General features: G+C 44.2%; 1 protein-coding gene across 2 annotated transcripts; it reads right to left on the minus strand.

The window, feature by feature from the left end:
• On the minus strand, positions 1 to 25,182 carry sod2 (superoxide dismutase 2, mitochondrial). 2 transcript variants are annotated; one of them, XM_073051657.1, is made up of 5 exons: positions 25,013 to 25,182; positions 12,399 to 12,601; positions 6,625 to 6,741; positions 2,601 to 2,780; positions 1 to 269 (listed from the first exon to the last, which is right to left on the minus strand). In XM_073051657.1, exons 1-5 carry the CDS (start codon positions 25,039 to 25,041, stop codon positions 124 to 126), a joined length of 675 nt encoding a protein of 224 aa, XP_072907758.1. In that variant the 5' UTR covers positions 25,042 to 25,182; the 3' UTR covers positions 1 to 123. The 2 variants fall into 2 exon arrangements, with proteins under 2 accessions (XP_072907758.1, XP_072907759.1); XM_073051658.1 differs by lacking the exon at positions 2,601 to 2,780.
• Positions 25,183 to 25,230: the final 48 nt, after the last annotated feature.

Here is a 25,230-nt window from a genome sequence, read left to right on the forward strand (position 1 = left end):
TGAATTTTTAAAATATTTTAATGATTTAAACATTATCCTTAACAGTGCAAACTGAGTTTAGTAACAACCTTCCGAACAAGCAATGGCAGGACTCCTCGCTGCTTCCACTCCCACGAGGACCATTCATTTCATGGCAGCTTTGAGTCTCTCTCCAACATTTTCCCAGTTGATAACATTCCAGATAGCTTTTAGATAGTCACCCCTGACATTCTTGTACTGCAGATAGTACGCATGCTCCCACACATCTATTCCAAGCAGAGGGCATAGACCTGAAACACAAACATGAGTCAATCCCTTTCCCTCATGCTAGACTTTTCTTAATTTTTTAATGCAGGGATATAGTTAATTAGATGGTAAACTGAGCCCAGTGGTCTTTTTTCCCTGTTCTTACTTCTCCATCAACCCCTCAAGCTACCCCCTAACCCAGCCTGTGCTGTCATACCCCACAAACATCTAGTGAGTCCCTAACTGCACTACCCCCAACGAGCAGCTCTGTATCTTCACCAACTTCCCTCCAACCTGTTACCTACCTCTTTCCTATACAGCATTCCCCTTTCCTCTCACGTTAGCATGCCCTTCCTTTCACCTTTGTCCAATCCCTCTGACATGCAGACTTCGCCTTGAAATCATGCAAGGCATCTCTCCTCCCTTTCCTACAAATGTGCCTTTTTCATCTTGCTTCCAACTATCTCTCCTCCCCTTGTTCCACAGGCTCCTCTTCCCTCTCTCTCAGTCTTCTCCACATGCCCTCCCTCCCCCATTTGTGTGGGAATGTGCACATGGGCATGTGCACATACCCCCTTCACTTTCCTCTCACCCCATCCTCCCCTCCCTTGCAGGCCCTGGCACCCACTGCCTTAATGCCAGGTATACATTTTTCCTTTAAATCACCTTCTTCTGCCTTCCTACCTATTATGTGTTGCCCCTACCTACTATGATTTACATAATTAATACAGTCTTTCCTCTGTCATACTCAGTGTTCTGCAATAGAGAAAATCAGAATTTACTCAGGCTCTTCAAACAAGCAGAAAATCAGTGAATTGCAGTACGGCAAATAAAGCCTTGGACAATTATTTTAGGCATTCCCAATTTAAACTGTGCAGGGGCGAGTAATAATGAAAAATAGATAAGCAATGACTAACCTATAAAACTGCAAACACTCAGCAGGCCAGGCAATATCTGTGAAGAGTTCTGATGAAAAAAACATTGACTAGATATGTTTCATAGAGTCTAGCCAGGGAGAAGGTAGGACCATTGAAGGTCAAAGGAAGGAGTTTATGCCTGGGACCAACCAAAGCGGAAGAGTTACTAACCGAGTTTTCATTGATATTAAATAAGCAGATGGAGGAGAGCAAGACATTGGGGTGTAAAGTTGATATCTTGATTGTGATCACGGTTTGGGTCTCTTTGGGTATCAGACCACTGGAAAACGACACTGCAGAGGTTGTAATGGGGGTTGGGCTGACAAAGAAATGGCAGATGAACTCAACAAGTATGCATTTTGCATCAGTCTTTCCTGTGGAAGTCAGCAGCAGAATGCCAGAAATTTGAGAAGGTTCGGGGGGGGGGGGGGGGGGGGCAGAAGTGAGTGCAGTTGCTACTATGAAGGAAAAGGTGCTTGGGAAGCTGAAATGTTGAAGTCACCTATTTCAGATGGTCCAGGGTTCTGAAGGAGGTTGCTGAAGAGATTGTAGAGGCATTAGTAGTGCTCTTTCAAGAATCACTAGGTTTTGGAAAGGTTCTGGAGGGCTGGAAAATTGCAAATGTCACTTCACTCTTCAAGAAGGGAGGGAAGCAAAAGACAGGAAACTACAGGCCAGTTAGCTTGACTTCAGTGTTGGGAAGATGTTGGAGTCCATCAGCAACGTGTTCTAAAGGGAAAATATTGCTGTTAAAATATGTTGTAATTCTTTGAGGAAATAACAGGCAGGATCGATAAAGGAAAGTCAGTGGATGTTGTTTACTTGAATTTTCAGAAAGGCTTTGACAAGGTGCCAAACATGAGACTGCGGAACATGGTATTACAGGAAAGGTACTAACATGGATAAAAGACTGGCTGACTGGCAGGAGACAAAGACTGGGAATAACTAGTGGTGTTCTGCAGGAGTCAGCGACATCTATCAAATATTGAAAGGCCCAGATACAGTGGACATGGAGAGAATGTTTTCTATAGTGGGGGAGTCTAAGACCAGAGGGCACAGCCTTAGAATACAAAGATGTCTCTTTAAAATAGAGACAAAAATGAATTTCTGAATAAGTTTCTATATATGTACAGTGGACAGCATAATGACTGGTATGGAGCCTTCAATGTACAAAATTGCTAGAGGCTGTAGGGGGTTATGGACTCAGCTAGCGCTATCCCAGGCACAACTCTCCCCACCATCAGGTACATCCTCAAGAGGTGGTGCCTCAAGAAGGCAGAGTTCATCATTATGGACCCTCATCATCCAAGACACGCCCTCTTCTCATTACTGTAATCAGGGAGGTGGTCCAGGAGCCTGAAGACCCACTCTCAATGATGTAGAAACAGTTTCATCCCCATACTGCTGCCACAAAACAATACATTTCACATCATATATCTACGATATGCTTTGACTAACCTGTTGTTCCTTGCAGTGGGTCTTGATTGGGACAAGCTGCAAGCTGTAACCTTCCCGAATTCTTGTTGTATCCCAGCCATCCCCATCCTGAGCCCTGAACCCCCACTGAAAGTGTGGACATCATCTCCTTAAATTTCTCAAAGGAGCCAAAGTCTCGTTTGATGATTTCCATTAGCTGTCCTGTATAAGAAGATTCTGGAGTTAAGAACCACTAACACCAACGTTGTTTCTCACAAAAGAATTTACAAGGCCACATTAAGGAACATTAGTATTTCAAATGTCTTGGAAGAACTTTAGAAGACTGAATAACAATGCTTCATATTTGATTAACATCACCAGTAGTTTTCACCATTTCTTCCCAATGAACCCAACCTTAAAGAAAGAGGGCACAACTGCAGCTTCAAAATGCAAAATGTACATAAGTGATAAAATAATCTGCATAATTAATTTTGATAAACCTAGAACAGAACAGAACTCAATAGGCCATTTGGCCCACAAAGTGCCAATCTTAATGCCAATTTATACTAAATGCCATCTTCTTCTGTATTATCCATATCCCTCCATATATGCATGTCTATCTAAAAGTCTCTTGAACTCCACAAAATGCCTGATTCCACTGTATCTGAAAATCCATTCCAGACACCTACATTCTCTGAATAAAAATATTTAGCCCCAACCTTAAAAGCATATCCGCTGAAGTTGGACATTAAAACTCTGGGGAAAACATTCTGACCATCGTCTCCGTCTGTCTGTCATAATCTTATAAACCTCTATCAGACCTTCCCTTGGCCTTCAAGCTCTCTAGGGAACAACCCAAGTTTGTCCAACCTTTGCCAATAGCTCAAATCGAGACAGCACCCCAGTTAACCTCCTCAGAAAAGCAGCATCCACAGATCCTCACCACCCAGACCATGCTCTTTTCTCACTGTTGCCATCAAGTAGAAGGTACAGGAGCCCCAGGACTTACACCAATAGGTTCAAGAACAGTTACTACCCCTCAACCATCAGGCTCTTCAACAAAAAGGGGATAACTACACTCATTCTATTTCTGATGTTCCCTCAACCTATTGTCTCACTTTAAGGGCTCTTGATCTTGTTACTTTATTATTTCACTTATTGCTATTTATTTATATTTGCATTGGCACAGTTTGTTGTTCATTGATCCTGTTTACAGTTACTACTCTACAGATTTGTGAAGTCTGCCCACAGGAAAAAGAATCTCAAAGTTGTATGTGATGATATGTATGTACTCTGATATAAATTTTGCTTTGAACTTTGCACCCTTTCTACTGTCTCCACACCCTTCCTATCATGGGGTGGCCAAAACAGCACACAATATTCCAAGAGCAATCCAACTGAAGTTTCTACAGTTGCATCATGAATTCTTTGCTCTTATAAGCAAATTGTGCCTAACACTACAGCTGAAAAGATGAGAGGCAAAGTTGGCATCAAGAAAATTGCTGACTTTCAAATTCAGATGCAATCATGATGGGTGATTATCCCTTGCTAATTCATCGCAATGCATAACAAATTACATTTCACTGCCTGCAGTTTTGAATTTCAAGTAATCAACACGTGCCTTTTATGTGGATTATGTGTGTAAACGGGGAAGTTCATTTCAACAGCAAAAGGTACAAGAACCCTTTTCAAAATTGGGATTGATCTTTGGGTAATGGTTGAGTATGTAGGACAGCAAACACAGGATTTCAGATTTCAGGGAAGTATATGGTCATGCATTTTGGTAGAAGGAGTAAAGGCATAGACGGTTTTCAAAATGGGGAGAGAAGCCAGAAATAGGAGGGACTAAGAGACTTGAGAGTCCTCATGTAGGATCCCCTGCAGGTTGAGCTGGTGGTGAGGAAGGCCAATGCAATGTTAGCATTCATTTCAAGAGGACTAGAATATAAAAGCAAGGGTATAATGCTGAGGCTTTATAAGGCACTGGTCAGGCCTCACTTGGGAGTATTGTGAACAGTTCTGGGCCCCTTATTTAACAAAGAATGTGCTGGCATTGGAGAGGGTCCAGAAGAGGCTCTTGGGAATGATTCTAAGAGTGAAAAGTTTAATGGATGAGGAGCATTTGAGGGCCTGTACCTGCTGGAGTTTAGACAAATGAGAGGGATCTCACTGAAACCTATCAAATATTGAAAGGCCTATAGAGTGGATGTGGAGAGGGTGTTTCCTGTAGTGAGGGGAGTCTAGGACCAGAGGGCACAGCCTCAGAATAGGACATCCCTTTAGAACAGAGTTGAGGAATTTCTTTAGCCAGAGGGTGGTGAGTCTGTAGAGGCAAAGTCATTGGGCTGCATGGTAGCATAGTGCTTAGTACAATGCTTTACAGTACAGGCAACCTGGGTTCAATTCCCACCACCGTCTGTGAGGAGCTTGTACGTTCTCCCCGTGACAGCATGGGCTTCCTCTGGATGTTCCGGTTTCCTCCCACAGGTCAAAGACATAACGGTTAGTAGGTCCCGTGATTCCGCAGGATTAAATTGGGGGATTGTTGGGTGGCGTGGCTCAAAGGGCTGTAAGGGCCTAATCCACACTATAGCTCAACAAATAAATAAAGATAAAGTGGAGTTAGAAAGGTTCTTCATCAGTAAGGGCATCAAAGTTTACAGGAATAAGGCAGAAGAATGGGGTTGAAAGGGACAATAAATCAGCCACGATGGAATGGCTGAGCAGACTCGATGGGCCGAATAGCCTAATTCTGCTCCTATGTCTTATGGTTATATTATGAACTGGAAGTCTTAGGATAAGCTCAATAGAAATAACACACAAAATGCTAGTGGAACACAGCAACACAGGCAGGATCTATGGAGGGAAATGGACAGTCAATGTTTCACCTTGAGACACCTCATCAGGACTGGAAAGAAAAAGGGTCATGTAAAAGGTAGGAGGAGGGGTGGAGCAAGAGTTGGCAGGTGATAGGTGAATCCAGGTGAGGAGGATGACGGACAGATGGAAGAGGGAGAGAGTAGGAATGATGCAAGAACCAGACAGATGGTAACCAGAAGTGACAAAGGGCTAAAGAAGAGAGCAGAAGATAATGGACCATGGAATAAAGGGAGGTGTAATGATGGGGAAGGGTGATGTGGGAAAAAAAGATTTGCTTTATTTGTAACATATACATCAAAACAGAGAGGAGTGGCTACTGGAAGTTAGAGAAATCGAAGTCCATGCCAACAGATTTGGGACGACCAATACAGAATGAGATGCTGCTCCTTTAATTTGCATCTAGCCTCAACTCGGCGGGAGAGGAAGCTGTGAGGGAATGGGAAATGGAATTAAAATTGCCAGCAACCAGGAGATCCTGGCTGTGACAGTGATGGTGTGAAAATGCTCTGAAAAAAAAACATTCCCCAATTGGCATCAGGTTTCACTGATGTAGACACTGTATAATTAAGTGATAGCAATGCATTCCATGTGAAGGACTGCCTCACCTGAAAGGACAGTTTAGGGCCCTAAATGGTACACAGGGAGATGGCGTAAACGCAAGGATAACACTTAGTAGAGCTGCAGAGATAAATGCCTGGAAGAGGATTAATTCCGTACTCTACCTTAAGCTGAAAAGGAAGTGGTTTTAGGCATTAACTAACACTTTGACCCACATTTCTAGGACTGCACTGAGCTCGAACTTTTAGTGGTGTCACAAAACACACGCAACTCTCTTATTTAGGATCAGGTATAGAAAACAATCCCCAGCTCTTAACATCAAAAGATCAATGTGACCAAAAACACGACTAAGCCACAGGACAAAGCTTTGGTTTACAGATCATCAACTTGGGTACATTAGTGGTTCTCTTGCCCAAAATGTTCCAGGTCATATACAGTAGTTTCAGACTAAATATATCAAAGGGAAAAACTGTATTACTAGAGTACATACTCTATAAATGGATTTGTAATATAATTAACAATATACTTATTACTTCACATTTTAAAAGCTGAATGTGCTTAGCCATTTGAACACAAGCATTTTAAGTTATGTGAAAGTGCTTATAACATTTCCACAAATCATACCTACCAGCAGGTTCCCCTCCTCCACTTGGAGACAGATTAGTCCAGAAGATAGAGTGATTAATATGACCGCCACCATTAAATCGCAACGCAGGTTGTAAAGCAATCTGGGCTGTGACATCACCTAAAATATATTAAACAAGTTATTTAGATCAACTTATTTTATGAACAACTATTCACTTGTAAAAATGTATTCAATTAAAGCACTGGCATATATTTCCTTAGTTCCTTTACATCTCAGTTTTTTTGTATTTTCTCTCCATTCAAAAAAAGTTAATGCTTTCATTTCTTCTACCAAAGTGCATGACTATATACAAACCCCATTTCCAGAAAAGTTGGGATATTTTCCAAAATGCAATAAAAACAAAAATCTGTGATATGTTAATTCACGTGAACCTTTATTTAACTGACAAATGTACAAAGAAATGATTTTCAATAGTTTTACTGACCAACTTAATTGTATTTTGTAAATATACACAAATTTAGAATTTGATGGCTACAACACACTCAACAAAAGTTGAGACAGAGGCATGTTTACCATTGTGTTACATCACCTTTCCTTTTAATAACACTTTTTAATCGTTTTGGAACTGAGGATTCTAATTGTAGTAGATTTGCAAATGGAAATTTTGTCCATTCTTGCTTGATATAAGACTTCAGCTGCTCAACAGTCTGTGGTCTCCGTTGTCCGATTCTCCTCTTCATGATGCACCATACATTTTCAATAGGAAATAGATCTGGACTGGCAGCAGGCCAGTCAAGCACACGCACTCTGTGTCTACAAAGCCACACTGTTGTAGCCCGTGCAGAATGTGGTCTGGCATTGTCCTGCTGAAATAAGCATGGACGTCCTGGGAAGAGACGTCGCCTTGATGGCAACATACGTCTTTCTAAAATCCTAATATACGCCTCAGAGTCAATGGTACCTTCACATACATGAAACTCACCCATGCTGTGGGCACTGATGAACCCCCATACCATCACAGATGCTGGCTTTTGCACCTTTCGCTGATAACAGTCAGGATGGTCGTTTTCACAGAGAACTCAACACCGTTTTTTCCGAAAACTAGCTGAAATGTGGACTCATCTGACCACAGCACATGGTTCCACAGTCTTTCGGTCCATCTGAGATGAGCTCGGGCCCAGAGAAATTGCCGGCGTTTCTGCATACAGTTGATGTATAGCTTCCTCCTTGCGCAATACAGTTTCAAGTTGCATTTCTAGATGCAGTGACAGACTGCATCCAGTGACAATGGTTTTCCAAAGTACTCCCGAGCCCAGGTGGCTATAATTGTCACAGTCACTGCATGACTGTTTCTTAGGCAGTGCCGCCTGAGGGCTCGAAGATCACGCGCATTCAACAGTGGTTTCCGACCTTGCCCTTTACGCACTGAGATGTCTCTGAATTCTCTGAATCTTTTCACAATATTATGTACTGTAGATGTTGAAAGACCTAAATTCTCTGCAATCTTGCGTTGGGAAATGTTCCTTTTGAACTGACTAACAATTCTCTCACAAATTTTGGCACAAAGGGGTGAGCCACGACCCATCCTTGCTTGCAAAGACTAAGCCTTTGATGGACGCTACTTTTATACCCAGTCATGATACCTCACCTGCTACCAATTAGCCTGCTTAATGTGGAGTCTTCCAAACCGGTGTTACTTGAATATCCTGTGCACTTTTCAATCTTATTTAACACTGTCCCAACTTTTGTTGAGTGTGTTGCAGCCATCAAATTCTAAATTTGTGTATATTTACAAAATACAATTAACTTGGTCAGCAAAACTATTGAAAATCACTTCTTTGTACTTTTGTCAGTTAAATAAAGGTTCACGTGAATTAACATATCACAGATTTTTGTTTTTATTGCATTTTGGAAAATATCCCAACTTTTCTGAAAAGGGGGTTTGTACTTCCTGATACTGTATTCCATCTGCCACTTCTTTGCCCATTCTCCTAAGTCTTTTTGTAGCCTCTCTACTTTCTCAAAACTACCTGCCCCATCACCTATCTTCATATTGTCTTCAAACTTTGCAACAAGCCATCAATTCCATCATCCAAGTCACTAACATAATATAAAATGAATTGGTTCCAAAAACTGACCCTTGTGTACCATTACTAGTCACCAGCATCCAGATGGCCAGTTTTGGCCTTTGCTATCCTTTTGCTCTTAAAATATCTGCAGAATCCCTTGGGATTCTCTTTCACCTTATCAAACCAACTGCAGCCCTTCTTTTAGCCCTCCTGATTTTGTTCCTAAGTGTCCTCTTGCATTTGTTATACTCAAGTACTCATTTGTTCATACCTGCTAAGGACCTCCTCCTTTTCTCAACTACGGTCTCAATATCTCTCAAAATCCAAGGTTCCCTAAACCTGTTATCCTTGCCTTTAATACTGATAGGAACATAGAAATTCTGTATTCTCAAAATTTCACTTTCAAAAGGGTCCCACTTATCAAGCACATGTTTGCCAGAAATGTTCAAAGTTCAAAATGGAATTTATTATCCGATTACATGCATGTTACATAAAATCCTGAGATTCTTTGAGGAACTGTTAACTGTAAACAAACTCTGCAAATTCAGATATAAATAAATAGCAATAAATAATAAACATCAAATAACAATATAACAGAGTCCCTAAATGTGTAGCTATCCCTTTTGTTCAAGAGCCTGATGACTGAGGGGTAGTAACTGTTCTTGAACCTGATGGTGCAAGTCCTGAGGCTCTTGTACCTTCTACCTGATGGCAGCAGTGAGAAAAGAGCATGGCCTAGGTGGTGAGGATCTTTGATGATGGGTGCTGCTTTTCTCTGACAACGTTTCATGTAGATGTGCTCAATGGTTGGGAGGGTTTTACCCATGATGTACTGGGCTGAATCCACTTCTTTTTGTAGGATTTTCCACTCAAAAGGTATTGGTGTTCCCATACCAGGCCATAATACAACAAGTCAGCACACTTTCCACCTCACATCTATAGAAGTTTGCTAAGGTTTTCGATGACATGCCGAATCTCTGCAGACTCCTGAGGAAGTAGAGGTGCTGTCATGGTTTCATTGCAATAATATTTATGGGGGTCCAGGATTGGTCCTCCGAGATAATGACATCCAGGAATTTGAAGTGACTGATCCTTTAATGACTACTGGCTCATGGACAGTTTCCCTCTCCTGAAGTCTACAATCAGTTCCTTGGTCTTACTGACATTGAGTGAGAGGTTGCTGCTATTACACCACTCAGCCAAATTTTCAGTCTCCCTCCTGTATGCTGATTCGTCATCCCCTTTGATAGAGCCCACAACAGTGATGTCATCAGCAAACCTGTATATGGTGTTGGAGCTGTACTTGGGTGTAAAGGGCTAAGTACACATCCCTGTGATGCTCCTGTGCTGATGGAGATTGTAGAGGAGATGTTTTTGCCAATCCAAACTGACTGGGGTCTACAAGTGAGGAAATCCAGGATCTAATTGCACAAGATACAGGTAGCAGGAGTACAGACAAATGATCCAATTTGCCAAACAGTAGGCATTCCTTATTGTGGTGTAGCAGTGGTCTAGTGTGGTGCAACAGATTATGTGCTCGTGATAATTGGGCAGGGTTTTCTTTAAACAGGCCTGGTTAAAGTCACAGACTATAATTTAAAGTATGTCAGGATGGGCCATTTCTTGTTTACAGACAGCACTGTGCAGTTTTGCTTGCTTATAATGGACTTCTGGCGGCATCCTTCTGTGCTTCAGCCTGGTTTGAATTCTGCCTCTCCTGCCATGTTTACGGCCTTGACCTTGGCACCGACCCCTAAAGGTGTCGCATTTAACTGCTCTGCATTTAACCATCTAACATGAGATCTGAAGATCATCGATTTAATTTTGTAGCCTGTTGTTAAGAGGACATTTAAGTGCAGGTTGCAGCGAATGTAGTTCAAAAGGAGTATAATCAAGAGGGAAACCGGTACAAATTCCTGAAGCCAGCAGAGTGTCGCTGATGTACACTGGCACTATCGTGACAAACCATATTTGACAGATCCTGTCTAATACCCTCAGAATTGTTCTTTCTACAATTTAGAATCTCAACCCGAGGATGAGATTCTATGCTTTTCCATAATCATCTAAAACGAATGGCATTACGATCACTATGTATTTGTTTCTGTAATTCATTGATTTTTTTTTTGTCTTTGCACTGCAATGAAGTAATTTCACATCATAAATCTGATTACGGAAGTTGGAAAACGGGGCAATCCCCACTACTGAAAAGTGGAGTCTTGCAGGACTTTCCACAGATAGTGAAATCGCGAAAACAACTGCTTGTGGAATTTAAGTGCCAGATTTAAAAAGCAAGTAGAGCCTGTCCAGACTTTCTGCAGAGATTGAAGCTACGTTTAAGCACAGAACATAAATAGGAGCAGGAGTAGGCCATCCAGCCCATCGAGCCGACCCCACCATTCAATAAGATCATGGCTAATCTGTCCATAAACTGAGCTCCATCTTCCTGTCTTTTCCCCAGAACCCTTACTATGTAGAAGCCTATCTAACTGTTTCTCGTAGTGAGGAAGACTCAACTGCCTCCCTGGGCAGAGAAATCCACAGATTCACCACTTTCTGGGAAAAACCGTTTCTCCTCATCTCCATCCTAAATCTTCTCCCCTGAATCTTGAGGCAATGCCCCCTAGTTCTAGTCTCACCTACCAATGGAAACAACTTTCCTACTTCTATCTTTTCTATCCCTTTCAAAATTTTGTAAGTTTCTATAAGATCCCCTCTCATTCTTCTGAACTCCAGAGAGTATAGTCCCAGGCGACTCAATCTCTCGTCATAAGTTAACCTCTTCATCCCTGGAATCAACCTGGTGAACCTCATCTGCACTGCCTCCAAAGCCAGAATATCCTTCCTCAAGTAGGGAGACCAGAACTGCACACAGTACTCCAGGTGCAGCCTCACCAGTACCCTGTATAGCTGCAGCATAACCTCCCTGTTCTTGAATGCAATCCCTCTAGCAATGAAGGCCAGCATTCCGTTTGCCTTCTTAATAACCTGCTGCCATTGTGGGACACAGTTACAATGGGGAGCATGGCATTGGCAAAAGGCAGAAGCCGGGCTGTGATTTATCTATTAGTGCCTAACTAGAGTAGTGAGAATGGATCGGGGTCCATGGTGTGCTCCTCATACAAGATGTGAGAGATCAGAGAGCCCTCCAGTTTCCTGATTGCTGCATCTACAAGAAATACACGTGGGTACAGCTTCTTACAGACCCACTCCCAGCACATTCTCCCTTCTCCAGCCGTGTATCTCTTTCACTTGACAGCTTCCCAGCTCTTTACGTCCCTCCCCTAGTTTCACCTACCACGTTGCACTTCTTCCTCCCCTCCCCCCAGCTTCTTGCTCTAACTTCTCATCTTTCTTCCCAAGTCCTGATGAAGGACTTCAGCCCAAAATGTCAACTTTTACATAGATGCTGCCTGGCCTGCTGAGTTCCTCTGGCATTTTGTGCGTGTTGCTTGGATTTCCAGCATTTGCAGATTTTCTTGTCATTGTTACCACTGACACAGTTAGGAAAAGGGATGAAGTGCTGAAGAGAGAATACAGGGAGCTAGGTAGGAGGTTGAAAGCAGGACCTTGGGTGGGGTGGGTGGGGGCACTGCATCTCTGGATTGCTGCCTCAGTGAAGGCAAGAATGAGATGATTTGGAAGGTTGAATGTGTGGCACAAGAACTGGTGTAGGGGTTAGGGTTTCAGATTTTCTTTAGAAATGGATTAAACATCATTCATTGCATTGTAAATCTTATACTTACTTACCCTTTGTCAGGGACTCTGCATATTTCTCCTCTGCAACATTTAAGTTGTTGACATAGGTGGCATGATGCTTGCTGTGGTGCAGCTGCATTATCTCCGCACTGATGTGTGGCTCCAATGCACCGTAATCATACGGGAGATCAGGCAGTGTGTGCTTTTGCTTGATTGCTAGATAACTCCAAGTTGAAGTAGTTTTGGACACACATCTATTAAAAAAAACTCAATTAATTGGCCATCAATGGTGAACACAAATATTCTTCAGCATCTGAAGTTTTTAGTATTAAAATACATCAGTATCTGTTAAAGCCTTGTGACCCAATATCTTAAAGTAGATTAGGGTTACACGGACCTCATGGTAGGCTGGTCCAGAAGGTTAAGACAACGGGATCCAAGGTGAGCTGGTTAATTGGATTCAAAATTAGCTTGATAGGAAGCAGAGGGTGATGCTTCTCTGGTAGGACATCTATGACCAGAGGTATATTACAGGGATAAGTACCGGGACCGTTATTGTTTAAAAATTAATGCTTTCGCTGTGAATGTAGAAGGTATGATCAGTAAGTTTATAGGTGACACAGAAGTAGCTGGCGTTGTGGAAAGTGAGGAAGGTGATGTCTAAAGCTACAGCAGGATACAGACTAATCGAAAAGTCGGAACAAACATTGGCAGGTGGAATTCAAGTTTGACAAGTTTGTTGACAACACTGTCTTACAAACGTGAACTAAGTGTTTTAAAGGAGGTGACTATGTGGTTGATGAGGGTAGGGCAGTGGATGTTGTCTACATGGACTTTAGTACTGCATTTGACAAGGTCCCTAATGATAAGTTAATCAGGAAGATTAAGAAAATGGGATTCCAGGGTGACTTGATAATTTGGATTCAGAATGGGCTTGCCTATAGAAGAGAGCAGAGCAAGAGCAGGGGTGGGAGGGTGTTATTCCGGATGGAGATTAGTGTTGAGACCTCTGATGTTTGTGACATACAGTATATAAATTACTTAGAAAAAAATAGATAGGCAAGTTACCCTTACCAATCACCTCCTCAAAATAAACCTCAATCAAGTTGTAAGATATTGTGCTGTAGTTGCAGACAGAAAGGAAGGTCATTGAGGAATACAGCAGGATATATGAGTGCAGAAATGACAGATGGAGGAGCTGCACTTTGGGAGATCAAATACAAGAGTAAAGATGCCAGTTAAGATGGCACCAAGCAGTGGCCTCCATTGAGATCATGGCTCATACTTATTTGTATTATTTTTAATAATCCGCAGGGATGGTTTTGGGGACAGAGAGGAGTGACAGGAGTGTTGGAGGGTCCTAGGATCAGATGATCATATGAATAGGGGGTACGAGCGTCAGTCAGTCAGTGAGCCCGGAGATCAAGCCTGACGTTGAGAGTCCCATCATCGGCTAGCCCGGGGGTCAATATTGAAGATCAAAGCCAGAAAGTCATGCGGAAGTCTGGGCATCGAAGCTTGGTGGCCATGTCCTGGAGACCCATCCTGAAGCTGCAGAACTGTCTGTGTGTACAGGTGAGTGGGAGGGAGGAAAGAGGCTGGTTTTTCAGTGGATTTGGTTTCCTGTTATGTACTCTGTTGTTCTGCCGATCATTGTGTGACGACGCTCGCAAGTTGCATCCAGCACATCCTATGGTGTGTTTACATAAATGTCACATTTCACTGTATGTTTCCACGTATGTGTAATTAATTACTGAGTTGGAATCTGAGGAAAGTCTGCAGGACCATTAAAAGCATTAATGTACAGTGGGATCTTGGGGTCCAAGTCCATAGCTCACTGAAGGTGGATAGTGTACAGAATAAACAAGATGCTTGCCTTCATCACTAGGAACATAGAGGGCAAGGGTCAAGAAGTCATTAGGCGGTGTCTGTAGCTTTGTGTGCCCGATTACAGGACGGATTTGGAAGCACTGGAGAAGGGGGCAGAAGAGGTTTGCCAGCATACAGCCTGGATTAGAGGGTTTGTGATATGAGGAACACTTAGACAGACAGTTTTCTCTAGTGTGTCGGAGGTTGAGGGGATGCCTGATAGAGGTTTATATTATGTGAAGCAGAGGTAGGGTAGGTAGGGAGTTGTGGGCTGAGTGGGTGATGTTGAAGTGGTAGTGACATTTCATTCAGGGGGAAGAACAAGACCAGAAGACATAGGAGCAGAATTAGGTCATTTGGCCCATCAAGTCTGCTCTGCCATTCCCATCATGGCTGATTTATTAGCCTTCTCAATCCCATTCTCCTGCCTTCTCCCGTAACCCTTGACGTCCTTACTAATCAAGAACCTATCAACCTTCACTTTAAACGTACCCAGTGGCTTGGCCTCCACTGTCATCTGTGGTACAGTTTCACCTCCCTCCAGCTGAAGGAAGTCCTCCTCATCTCTGTTCTAAAGAGACATCCTTCTGATCTGGGGGGGGGTGCCCTCTGCTCCAAGACTCCCCCACTAAAGGAGACATCCACTCTATCTAGACCTTTCAATATTCCGTAGGTTTCAGCGAGATTCCAGTGGTAGGTTCTGCGAGGGGATTTATTGGATCTTTCAGGACTGAGATCAGAAGATTTTTGTTGGGCAAGGACACAGACGGAAACATAACAAGGTTAGGTATACTGTGGGAAAAAAATAGCATGTATTTATAACAAATTTATTTAGAGATACAATGGGGAACTGGTTCTTCCAGCCCAACAAGCCACAAACCAGTTATTCAACCCAAGCCTAATCACAGGACAAGTTGCAATGACCAATTAACCTACTAAGCAGCTTGTCAAAAAAATCTCCCTAGCAGCACGTAGCAGTTAGCGCAACACTTTCCAACATCATCTGTAAGACTGGGTTTCAACTCCTGGGGCTGTTTGCAAGGAGTTTGTGCATCCCCCCCCCCCCCCCCCCCCCAATGACCAATGCAGGACTCCCCAGGGCACTCTGGCTTCCCCCCCCCCCCCCCGCCACAGACAGGTTAGGGTTAATGAGTTGCAGGCATGCCACGCTGACTGACTAGTACAATCCTCGCTGATTTGATTTGAAACAAATGACGTACGTCAAAACATACAGTGAAATGCATGTGACGTCGGAGGAAGCACCATAAACAAGGCCGTACGGGTGGATTTGCAAGGATTGCTGGGAGTGAATTAAGGCTCTCCCAAATAGTCAACAGGAGATAGAACAGGCAAGTCAACAGTAAATGACAGGGTAATAGGAATGAGACATTTCAATTTCATCAGCATTAACTGGCACTGCCTTAGGCTGAAAAGCTTAGAGAAGTTGGAATTGTTGAGTGTATGGAACAGTACAAAGAAAGCACCTGTTCAAATCTTAGGGAATGTAGTAAGCCGTGTCGGAGAGAGGATATTTTGGAATGTGTGGCAATGTATACAAGTTTTAAGGTACTGATGGAAAACATAGAACAGTAGATTAGGAAAAGGTCTATTAACCTATGATGCACCAACAACAATATTGAATTAAACTAATTCTCTTCTGCCTGATCTTTATTCCTCCAATTCCTGCATAATCATGCAGCCTTTTAAGTGCCACTGTCTTACCTAACTCCACCATTCCCCACTGCAGTTGGTTCTAGGTCCCTATAACTTCTGTGTAAACAAACTTATTCAAACACATCTCCTTTCAGCTTTCCCCCCCCCCCCCCACTTCACCTTAAATGTAAGTCTTCTGGTCCCTGAAATTTCTATCCTGAGAAAAAAAAATATTCTATCTACCCTGTCTGCCTTGCAATCTTATAAACTTCTATCAGAACTCCCCTAAGCCTCCAACACTCCAGAGAAAACAACACGTTTGTCTAAACTCTCCTTATAACTCAGTCTTTAATCCAGGTAGCATGATAGTAAACTTCATCTGAACCCTTTCCAAAGGTTCCACATCATTCCAGTAATAGAGCTAACAGAATTGCACACAATACTTCAGATATGGTCTAACCAAAGTTTTAACGTAGCCGCAAAATATAGCATTAATGGCAAGACTCTTGGCAGTGTAGAGGATCAGAGGGATCTTGGTGTTCAAGTCCATAGGACACTCAAAGCTACTGTGCAGGTTGACTCTGTGGTTAAGAACGCATATGGTGCGTTGGCCTTCATCAATCGTGGGATTGAGTTTAGGAGCTGAGGGGTAATGTTACAGCTATAAAGGACCCTGGTCAGACCCCACTTGGAGTACTGTGCTCATTTCTGGTCGCCTCACTACAGGAAGGACATGAAAACCAAAAAAAAGGGTGCAGAGGAGACTTACAAGGATGTTGCCTGGATTGGGGAGCATGCCTTATGAGAATAGGCTGAGTGAACTCGGCCTTTTCTCCTTGGAGTGACGGAGGATGAGAGGTGACCTGATAGAGGTGTACAAGATAATGAGAGGCATCAAGCTATGGAAGCAAGAAAGGAGACTGCTGGATGATCTCACAGGTGAGGTGCCAGATGACTAGAGGACAGCAAATGTAATATCTATGTATATTCAAATGTAATAAATTGGTTCCAAAACTGAGTTGGTGATAGGAGGCAGAGATAATCGAGACAAACAAGAGAAAATCTGAAGATGCTGGAAATCTGAGCAACATGCACAAAATACTGGAGGCAAGCCAGGCAGCCTCTAGGGGGAAAAGCACAGTTGACGTTTTGGGCTGAAACCCTTCAGCAGGGGAAAAAAAGCTGAGGAATAGATTTGAAAGGTGGGAGGAGGGGAGAAAGAAACACCAAGCGATAGGTGAAACTTGGAGCGGCAGGGATGAAGCAAAGAGCTAGGAAATTGATTGGTGAACGAGAGAGAAGGCCATGAAAGAAAGAAAAAAGGGGGGAGGAGCACCAGAGGGAGGCGATGGGCAGGCAAAGAGATAACATGAGAGAGGGACAAGGCGATGGGAAATAGTGAATGGGGGGTGGTGGAGGCATTTTTATAAGTTTGAGAAATCGATGTTCATGCCATCAGGTTGGATGCTACCCAAATCGAATATAAGTGTTGCCTTATGTCGATAGTGGAGGAGGCCATGGATGGACATATCGGGATGGGAATTGGAAGTGGAATTAAAATGGGTGGCCACTGGGAGATCCCACTCGTTCTGGCGAAGCAGTCTCCCAATATACCGGGTCTCACCAATATACGAGGCCACACTGGGAGCAATGAACACAGTACATGACCCCAACAGACTCACAGGTGAAGTGTTGCCTCACCTGGAAGGACTGTTTGGGGCCCTAAATGGTAGTGAGGAAGGAGGTGTTGGGGCAGGTGTAGCAATTGTTCCACTTGCAAGGATAAATGCCAAGAGGAAGATCAGTGGGAAGGGACAAATGGACAAGGGAGTCGCATAGGGAGCGATCCCTGCAGAAAGTGGTGGGGGAGGAGGGAAAGATGTGTTTGGAGGTGGTGGAAGTTTCAGAGAATTATGTACTGGACCTGCAGGCTGGTGGGGTGGTAGGAGAGGGCAAGAGGAATCCTCTGTGATAGTCAAGAGTGAATTTTGAAATTGGAAGCCTGAGTCGTGTACCAGTCATAGAACAGTACCGTACAGGAACAGGCCCTTTGACCCACAATGTTATGCCAAGCCAATTAAATTAGTAATCGAATGGACTTCTGCCTACACTATGTCCATATTGTTCCACTTCCCTCATACTTATGTGCCTATCTAAACACCTCTTAAAAATCCCTAATGTATTTGTGTCTACCTCCAACCCAGCCACCAACACTTGCCCCTCACATCTACTTTGAAATTACTCCCCCTCACCTTAAATGCATGCCCTCTGGTATTAGTCTACTCTATGCTTCTCAATCTATTAGATTTCCCTTCTGCCTCCTTAGCTCCAGAGAAAACAACCCAGGTTTGTCCAACCTCTCATTATGACACATACCCTCTAATCCAGGCAGCATCCGCCCTATAATGGTGTGAGCAGAACTGTATGCAATACTCTAACTAGTTTTATAAAACTGCAAAATAACTTGCTGACTTTTGAATGCAATGCCTCACTTAATAAAAGCAAGCATACCATATGCCTTCTTAACCATTGGTAGGTGAGACTAGAACGAGGGGACATTGCCTCAAGAGAAACTTTTTCCCAGAGAGTGGTGAATCTGTGGAAATCTCTGCCCAGGGAAGCACTTGAGGCTTCTTCACTAAATATATTTAAGATACAGTTAGATAGGTTTTTACATAGTAGGGGAATTAAGGGTTCTGGGAAAAGGCAGGTAGATGGAGCTGAGTTTACGGACAGATCAGCCATGATCTTATTGAATGGCGGGGCAGGCTTGATGGGCCTGATGGCCGACTCCTGCTCCTATTTCTTATGTTCTTAACCACCCTATCAACCTGGGTAGGCATTTTCAGGGAGATATAAATTTGGACTCCAAGATCCCTCTGCTCATCAGCACTGTTAAGAATAATTGGCCTTAACACTGCAGTCCCTTTAAATGTGACCTACCAAGGTGCAAATTGCACAGCACAACAGCACAGAAACAGGCCCCTAGCCCATCCAGACCATGCAAAACTTACTCTGCCAAGTCCCATCGACCTGCACCTGATCAAAACCTTCCATACCCCTCCCAATCATGTACTTATCCAAACTTCTCTTAAATGTTGCAATTGAACCCCACACCACCCTGAGTAAATAAGTTCCCCTTCAGGTTCTAATCAATTTCACCCTGCACCCTTAATCTGTGACTTCTAGTTCTAGTCTTAGGGATCAAATTGTTACAAGTGAGTTAATAGTTATAAAATGTAATCATGACACAAGGATTGGTGAAATCGCTGACAATAATGAAGGTAATCTTTGGTTACAGAAGTACACTACATCAATCATTTGATAAGATGAGCAAAAATATTAGCACAGTGGGGAGTCAGTTAGGGCAGTGGCGTGCTCACCATGAAGAATGTGGGAGATCAGAGAGACTTCCAGTGTCTCTGACAACTGCACCTGCGGGAAGCTCCAGGTCCTCACTGCCCACGTTAAAGAACTGGAGACAAACGTGGAGGTGGACGTGCTTGAGGTCCTCATGGGATGCCGGAACTATTATTGATCACAGTTTTAGTGAGATGGCTCCACCTAAGGTACAGGCAGCAGATAGTGAGGTGACCACTAGGAGAGGCACGGGCAATAGACAGTACAGGGTTCTCCTGTAGCTATGCCCCTTTGGATACTGCTGGGGGTGTAGGGGGGGAATGACCTGTACGGGCAAAGAAGCAGCAGTCAAGTTAGTGGCTGGGAGAATGGCTCAGGGTCTCAGTAGATCAGGGAGAAGTCAAACAGTTCATCAGCGATAGGTGATTCAATAGTTAAAGTGCAGGCAGGCAACTTTGCAGCAACAAAAGATACAATATTGAGCTATCTCCCGGGTGCCAGGATCAGCAATGGCTCAGAGCAGCCGACAGAATACTTTCACAAGGAGAAGGTGTGCAGCAGAGGTCATAGTGCATGCTGGTACCAACGACACAAGTTGGAGGAGGAAGCAGATACAGTGAATATAGAGATAGGAAAGAAATTAAAGAGGGCATGAAAGGGCAGTAATCTCTGGATCATTCCACAAGCTAGTGAGGCTAGGAACAGAAATTTAAGGCAGATGAATGTGTAGTTGAGAAGCTGATACAGATGGCAGAGTTTCAGAATCATTAGGACTTCTTTGGGGGCAGCAGTGACCTGCTTTCTTAAGAAAAAAGGGCTACAACTAACCGGGGGGGGGAGGGGTGAACAACTTATTGGGGACAGGGTGAGGGCAATCCCGAGTTGCCTTTTCCCTAGTGAGCTCAACCACCAGCAGCTCTAAAAAGCCACCTCAGACATTTTACAAATACCTTCGCTTGGGATCCTGTACAAATCTACCTGCAAACTGAAATCCCCCATGACTATTGCAACATTGCCCTTTTTACATCCCCTTTCTGTCAGCCATTGTACTTTATGCCCCACATCCTGGCTACCGTTCAGAGGCCTGTATGTGACTCCCAAAAGGGTCCCTTAAGAATTCTACATCCTCTAATCCTATGTCACTTCTTTCTAAGGATGAGGTCTCAATTTTTTTTATTTTTAAACCAACAGAGCCAATTCGATACACGTGTATCCTTGGATGTTAAGCTTCCAACTGTGATCTTCCTTCCAGACGCATCTCCGTGATGCTCAGGTCATACTTGTTAATCTCCAACTGCACAACACGTTCATCTACTTTATTTCACATTCAAATATAACAGCTTCAAGCCCTGTATTCATCACCTTTTTTTAAATTGTCTCCATGTTACAAATTAAATTCTTATCCCTTTCTAAACTTTGTCCTTTTTTTTTGATTTTGAGGATTCTTATAACCATTCCTGCACTCTCCTTTCTGTTTCACTTTATCCTGACATTTCCAAACTGTTAAATCCACTCCCACCCCCATACTATTTAGTACAAAGCCCTACACACAGCCTAGTTCAGCAATGTGTCAGAACTCTGATCTCAACATGGTTAGCTGGAACCAATCCCATCTGAACAGCTCTCCCCTTCCCCGTTACTGATGCCAATGTCCCAGAAATTCAAACCCACTTCTCCCACATCAATCTTTCAACCATGTATTTAATCTTGTGCTAATCTGCATGACTCAAATTACAATCCAGAGATCATTACCATTTTATTTCTATGTTTTAATTTAACCCCTACCTGCTCAAATTCCCTCAGCAGAACCAATTTCCTCATCGTTGGCACCCATGTGTAGATCTTTCCCCTCATTAATTCCTCTGCAGGGCAGATGAGATGTCCCAAACCAGGGCACCAGGCAGATAATACAGCATTTGGGACTCTCAAACCTTGTGACAGAGAATCCTGTGTGTGCCCCTGATTATACTATCGCCAATTACAACCACATTGCTCATTTCACACCCCCCGCCCCACCCCCGGAATGGTTCCCTGAACCACAGTTGAGCAGCTCACCCTTCCTAGAGCCCCCTACTCTGAATCTCACAGGAAGCAACAATTCAGACCCACTGGACAAGCTTAGGGGCTGAGGTTCCTCCAGAACTGTCAGTCATACCCTCTGGTCCTTAGCCACAGACCAATTTTGAAACATGGGTGTGACCACTTCCTGAAAGTAGTCCAGGTAACTCCACGCACTCCTTGATGTACCTCAGTGCTCGAAGCTCAGATTCCTGAGCACAGACTCGAGAAAATCTGCAGATGCTGGAAATCCAAACCACACAGTGCTGGAGGAATTCACCAGGCCTGGGAGCTCTTTGTTTCCACAGATGCTGCCTCACCTGCTGAATTCCTCCAGCATTTTGTGTGCACCAATCAACTTCCCAGCTCTTTACTTCACTCATCTCCCCCCCCACCCCCCGTCCAGTTTCACCCATCACCTACTACCTCTTACTACTTACTCCCCTCCCCCCACCATCTCTTCCTTTCCAGTCCTGGTGAAGGGTCTTGGCCTGAACTGTCCCCTGTTTACGCCTCCCATAGATGCTGCCTGGCCTGCTGAGCTACTCCAGCACTTTGTGTGTGTTGTCTGTCATCAACGTTGAGCCAGGGTTCATGGCGCAACCAACATTTCCTGCAGGTAAGAACCACAATAAGGTTCACCAGACTTTGGCATACTTGCTTGCATTAGTCAAATCCCAAAATATGAGAGGCATGGCATCTTAGGGGAAATGAGGCTAAAATCTATGATAGGAACCTGGGAAGTACTAAAGAAGCCGTTTGCATGTCATGTCTAAGAATGACCGAAGGTGGGTGAGAAAATAAATGGGGGACCTGCCTTCATGGGCTAGTTTACAGTACAGGGAGGTTGTGAGACAACCAGCGCCACACTGTAGGAAAAATGGCAAAATCGTAACAACCATCCATGCTGACCAAGTGTGCAACCTGAGCAAGTCCCGTTTGCCACATCCTCAAATCTCCTGTCCACATACCTGTAAAACAGCCTTCTCAACACACCTACCACTTCCTCTGGAAGCTCAGATCACATACCGACCCACCTCATCAATATCCCACCCGTCCCCTTTGCCCAGCACGGTTAGCATAATGCTTTACAGTACCTGCGACCCCAGTTCAATTCTCTATCACAGAGGGCAGTGGAAGCCATATTGTTAAATAATCAAGTGTTCAATGGGAAAGGGGGTGAATTTGGAGTGGCGCAATAACATAGCGTTAGCGTAACACTATTACAGCACCAGCGACCCGTGTTCATTGACTGCTGCAGTCTGTAAAGAGTCCCCCTGAACAAGCGGCTTTCCTCGGAGTTCTCCGGTTTCCTCCCACAGTCTAAACGCATAAAGATCGGTAGATTAATTGGTCATTGTTAATTGTCCCATGATAAGGGTAGAGTTAAATCACAGGAGGTGGGCAGCGTGGCTCACAGGGCCGGAAGGACCCATTCCTCACAATCTCGATAAATAGATCTTTCCACTCTCACATGGGCAGCATGGCAGTGTAGCCTCATGCTCACTATTACAGCTCGGGCGTGCCGGAGTTCGTCCGGCGCATTTCTGTAAGGAATCTCTGTACGTCCATCCCCTGAAATGCGTCGCTTTTCCCTGGACGCTCCAGTCTCCTCCCACAGTCCAAAGTCATACCAGGTAGGTTAATTCCACCAGCATTTTGTGTGTGTTAATTGTCCTGTGATTAGGTTAGGGTTAATCGGGGCTGTGGGGTTGCCGGGCTGTGCCATATTGCTAAGTAAAAATTAAACTAAACCTACTGTTTACTGTCTAGACTTTAGACTCCACCAGCCTAGAAAAAAATACTGTAACCTATACCCTTCGTGTCATACACCTCCACAAATTCACCAATCAGGTCTTCCATGATCCAGGGAGAAATATCCCATACTGTGCAATCTCTCCTTGGAACCCAAGTCCAATCCACCCGAGTCCTGGTAACACCCTAGTGAGCAACACACACAAAATTCTGGAGGAACTCAGGTCAGGCAGCATCTATGGAAATGAATAAGCCGTCGACATTTCAGGCTAAAACCCTTCATTAGGGCTGGAAAGGAAGGGGAAAGAAGCCAGAATAAGGTGGGGGGAGGAAGTGATAGGTGGAAAAGTAAAGGACTGGAGAAGACAGAATCTCATAGGAGAGGAGAGTGGACCGTGGGAGAAAGGGAAGGGCAGGAGGGACCCGGGTGAAGTGATAGGCAGAAGAGGGAAAGAGAAGAGGCAAGGAGGGGGGGGGGCAGAGTGAGGAACTGAGAGAGAAGGGGGAGGGGGAAAAGTTACCATAAGAACTCAAGGTTCATGCCATCAGATTGGAGGCTACCCCGAGGTGTTGCTCCTCCAACGCCTGGCTTCGTCCTGGCAGTAGAGGCGGCCATGGACCGACATGTCAGAACAGGAATGAGGACTGGAATTAAAATAGTTGGCCACCTGCTTTTTGCAGATGGAGCAAAGGTGCTTGACTAAGCAATTCCCCCATCTATGCCAGGTCTCACCAATGTAGAGGAGGTACCATCAGCATCACTGGATACAACAGATGACCCCCAACAGATTCGCAGGTAAAGTGTTGCCTCACCTGGAAGGACTGTTTGGGGTCCTGAATGGAGATGAATGGGCAGGTATAGTACTTTGGCCTCTTGCCAGGAAGATTAGTGAGAGGAAGGGACAGGAAACACTATTCTTTCAGAAAAAAGGACAGATGAGGCAAAGACAAAGGAACTGAGAGTGAATGGCATTTTTTTAAAAACTGAAGACAGGGTGGGATTGGTAATTTTATAAAACCTCCTTGTGAATCTTTTCTGCACTTCTACCAGCATGACATCTTTTCTATGGCTGGACCACCAGACTGCATACATTATTCCAAATGTGGTCCCACCAATGTCTTATACAGACGTGTATGCAATATGATGCCTCAACTGCTGTACTTAATGTCCTGACTGAAGGTAAGCATTCCAAATACCTTATTCGACACATGTTTAAGAAAGGATGTTATAGCATTGGTTTGCAAGAATGGAAGGGTTAATATATTAGGACCATTTGAAGATTCTGGACCTGTACTCACTGGAGGGGAATCTTACTGAAACCAACTAAATATAAAAAGGCCTAGATAAAATGGACCTGCAATTGACGTTTCCAATAGTGGTCCATGACCAGAGGGCACAGCCATAGTATACAAGAATGCCCCTTTAGAACAGAGATGAGGAGAAATTTCTTTAGCGGGGGGGGGGGGGGGGGGAGACCCTCTAAAAACCAACAAACTATTTTGAGGTTTTTTTTATAAAAAGGACTGCAGAGAAAAACCTAGGAACTACCGAGCTGAAAGCTTAACATGTATAACGGGTAAGTTATACAGGGTTTTCGAGGGATAAGATATACAAACATACGACTTTCTAGAGAATAAGGGGTATGGCAGAAACAATTAGTCCTGACGAAGGGTTTCGGCCCGAAACGTCGACAGCGCTTCTCCCTATAGGTGCTGCCTGGCCTGCTGTGTTCCACCAGCATTTTGTGTTGTTGTTGTTGTTTGAATTTCCAGCATCTTCAGATTTCCTCGTGTTTGAACAATTAGTTTGGTACAACATAATGGCCGAATACAAGGCTGGTAGAGAGGGAAGTAAAGGGGGTAGCGGGGCAGGAAGGACCTGGCGAGGGGCGGTGAATGAGGTGGGATAGCGAGGCCTCGCTTCTTCCTCGGGGTAGGAGTGCACCGTCCGGTACGGCGGTGAGACTAACCTGCGGAGCTGGCAGATTCCGCGGAACATGTTGCAGGCAGGGCCCGGGCGCCAGTCAAGGACACAGAGAGGGAGACGCAGCCACTCTCCCGGCCGCCGACTGGCTCCACCCTCTCACCCTTCACCCGGACAGGAACCGCAGCGCGCACGCGCACGCCTCGGGGAGACGGGGGCAAACTTCTCGCGGGCAGCGCCTATGGATCCTCTGCCGGCTGCGGT

Source organism: Hemitrygon akajei, chromosome 7 (genome assembly GCF_048418815.1).
Source record: "Hemitrygon akajei chromosome 7, sHemAka1.3, whole genome shotgun sequence".
NCBI lineage: Eukaryota > Metazoa > Chordata > Chondrichthyes > Myliobatiformes > Dasyatidae > Hemitrygon > Hemitrygon akajei.

Bases quoted from the DNA above. Each gene is read 5' to 3' on its own strand.
- sod2 (XM_073051657.1), bottom strand. From the start codon at position 25,041: ATGTTCCGCGGAATCTGCCAGCTCCGCAG. The intron at 12,602-25,012 runs GTTAGTCTCACC...TTTTTTTAATAG, and splicing joins GGAATCTGCCAGCTCCGCAG to ATGTGTGTCCAAAACTACTT. The intron at 2,781-6,624 runs GTAGGTATGATT...CTTCTTATACAG, and splicing joins TGGAGGAGGGGAACCTGCTG to GACAGCTAATGGAAATCATC.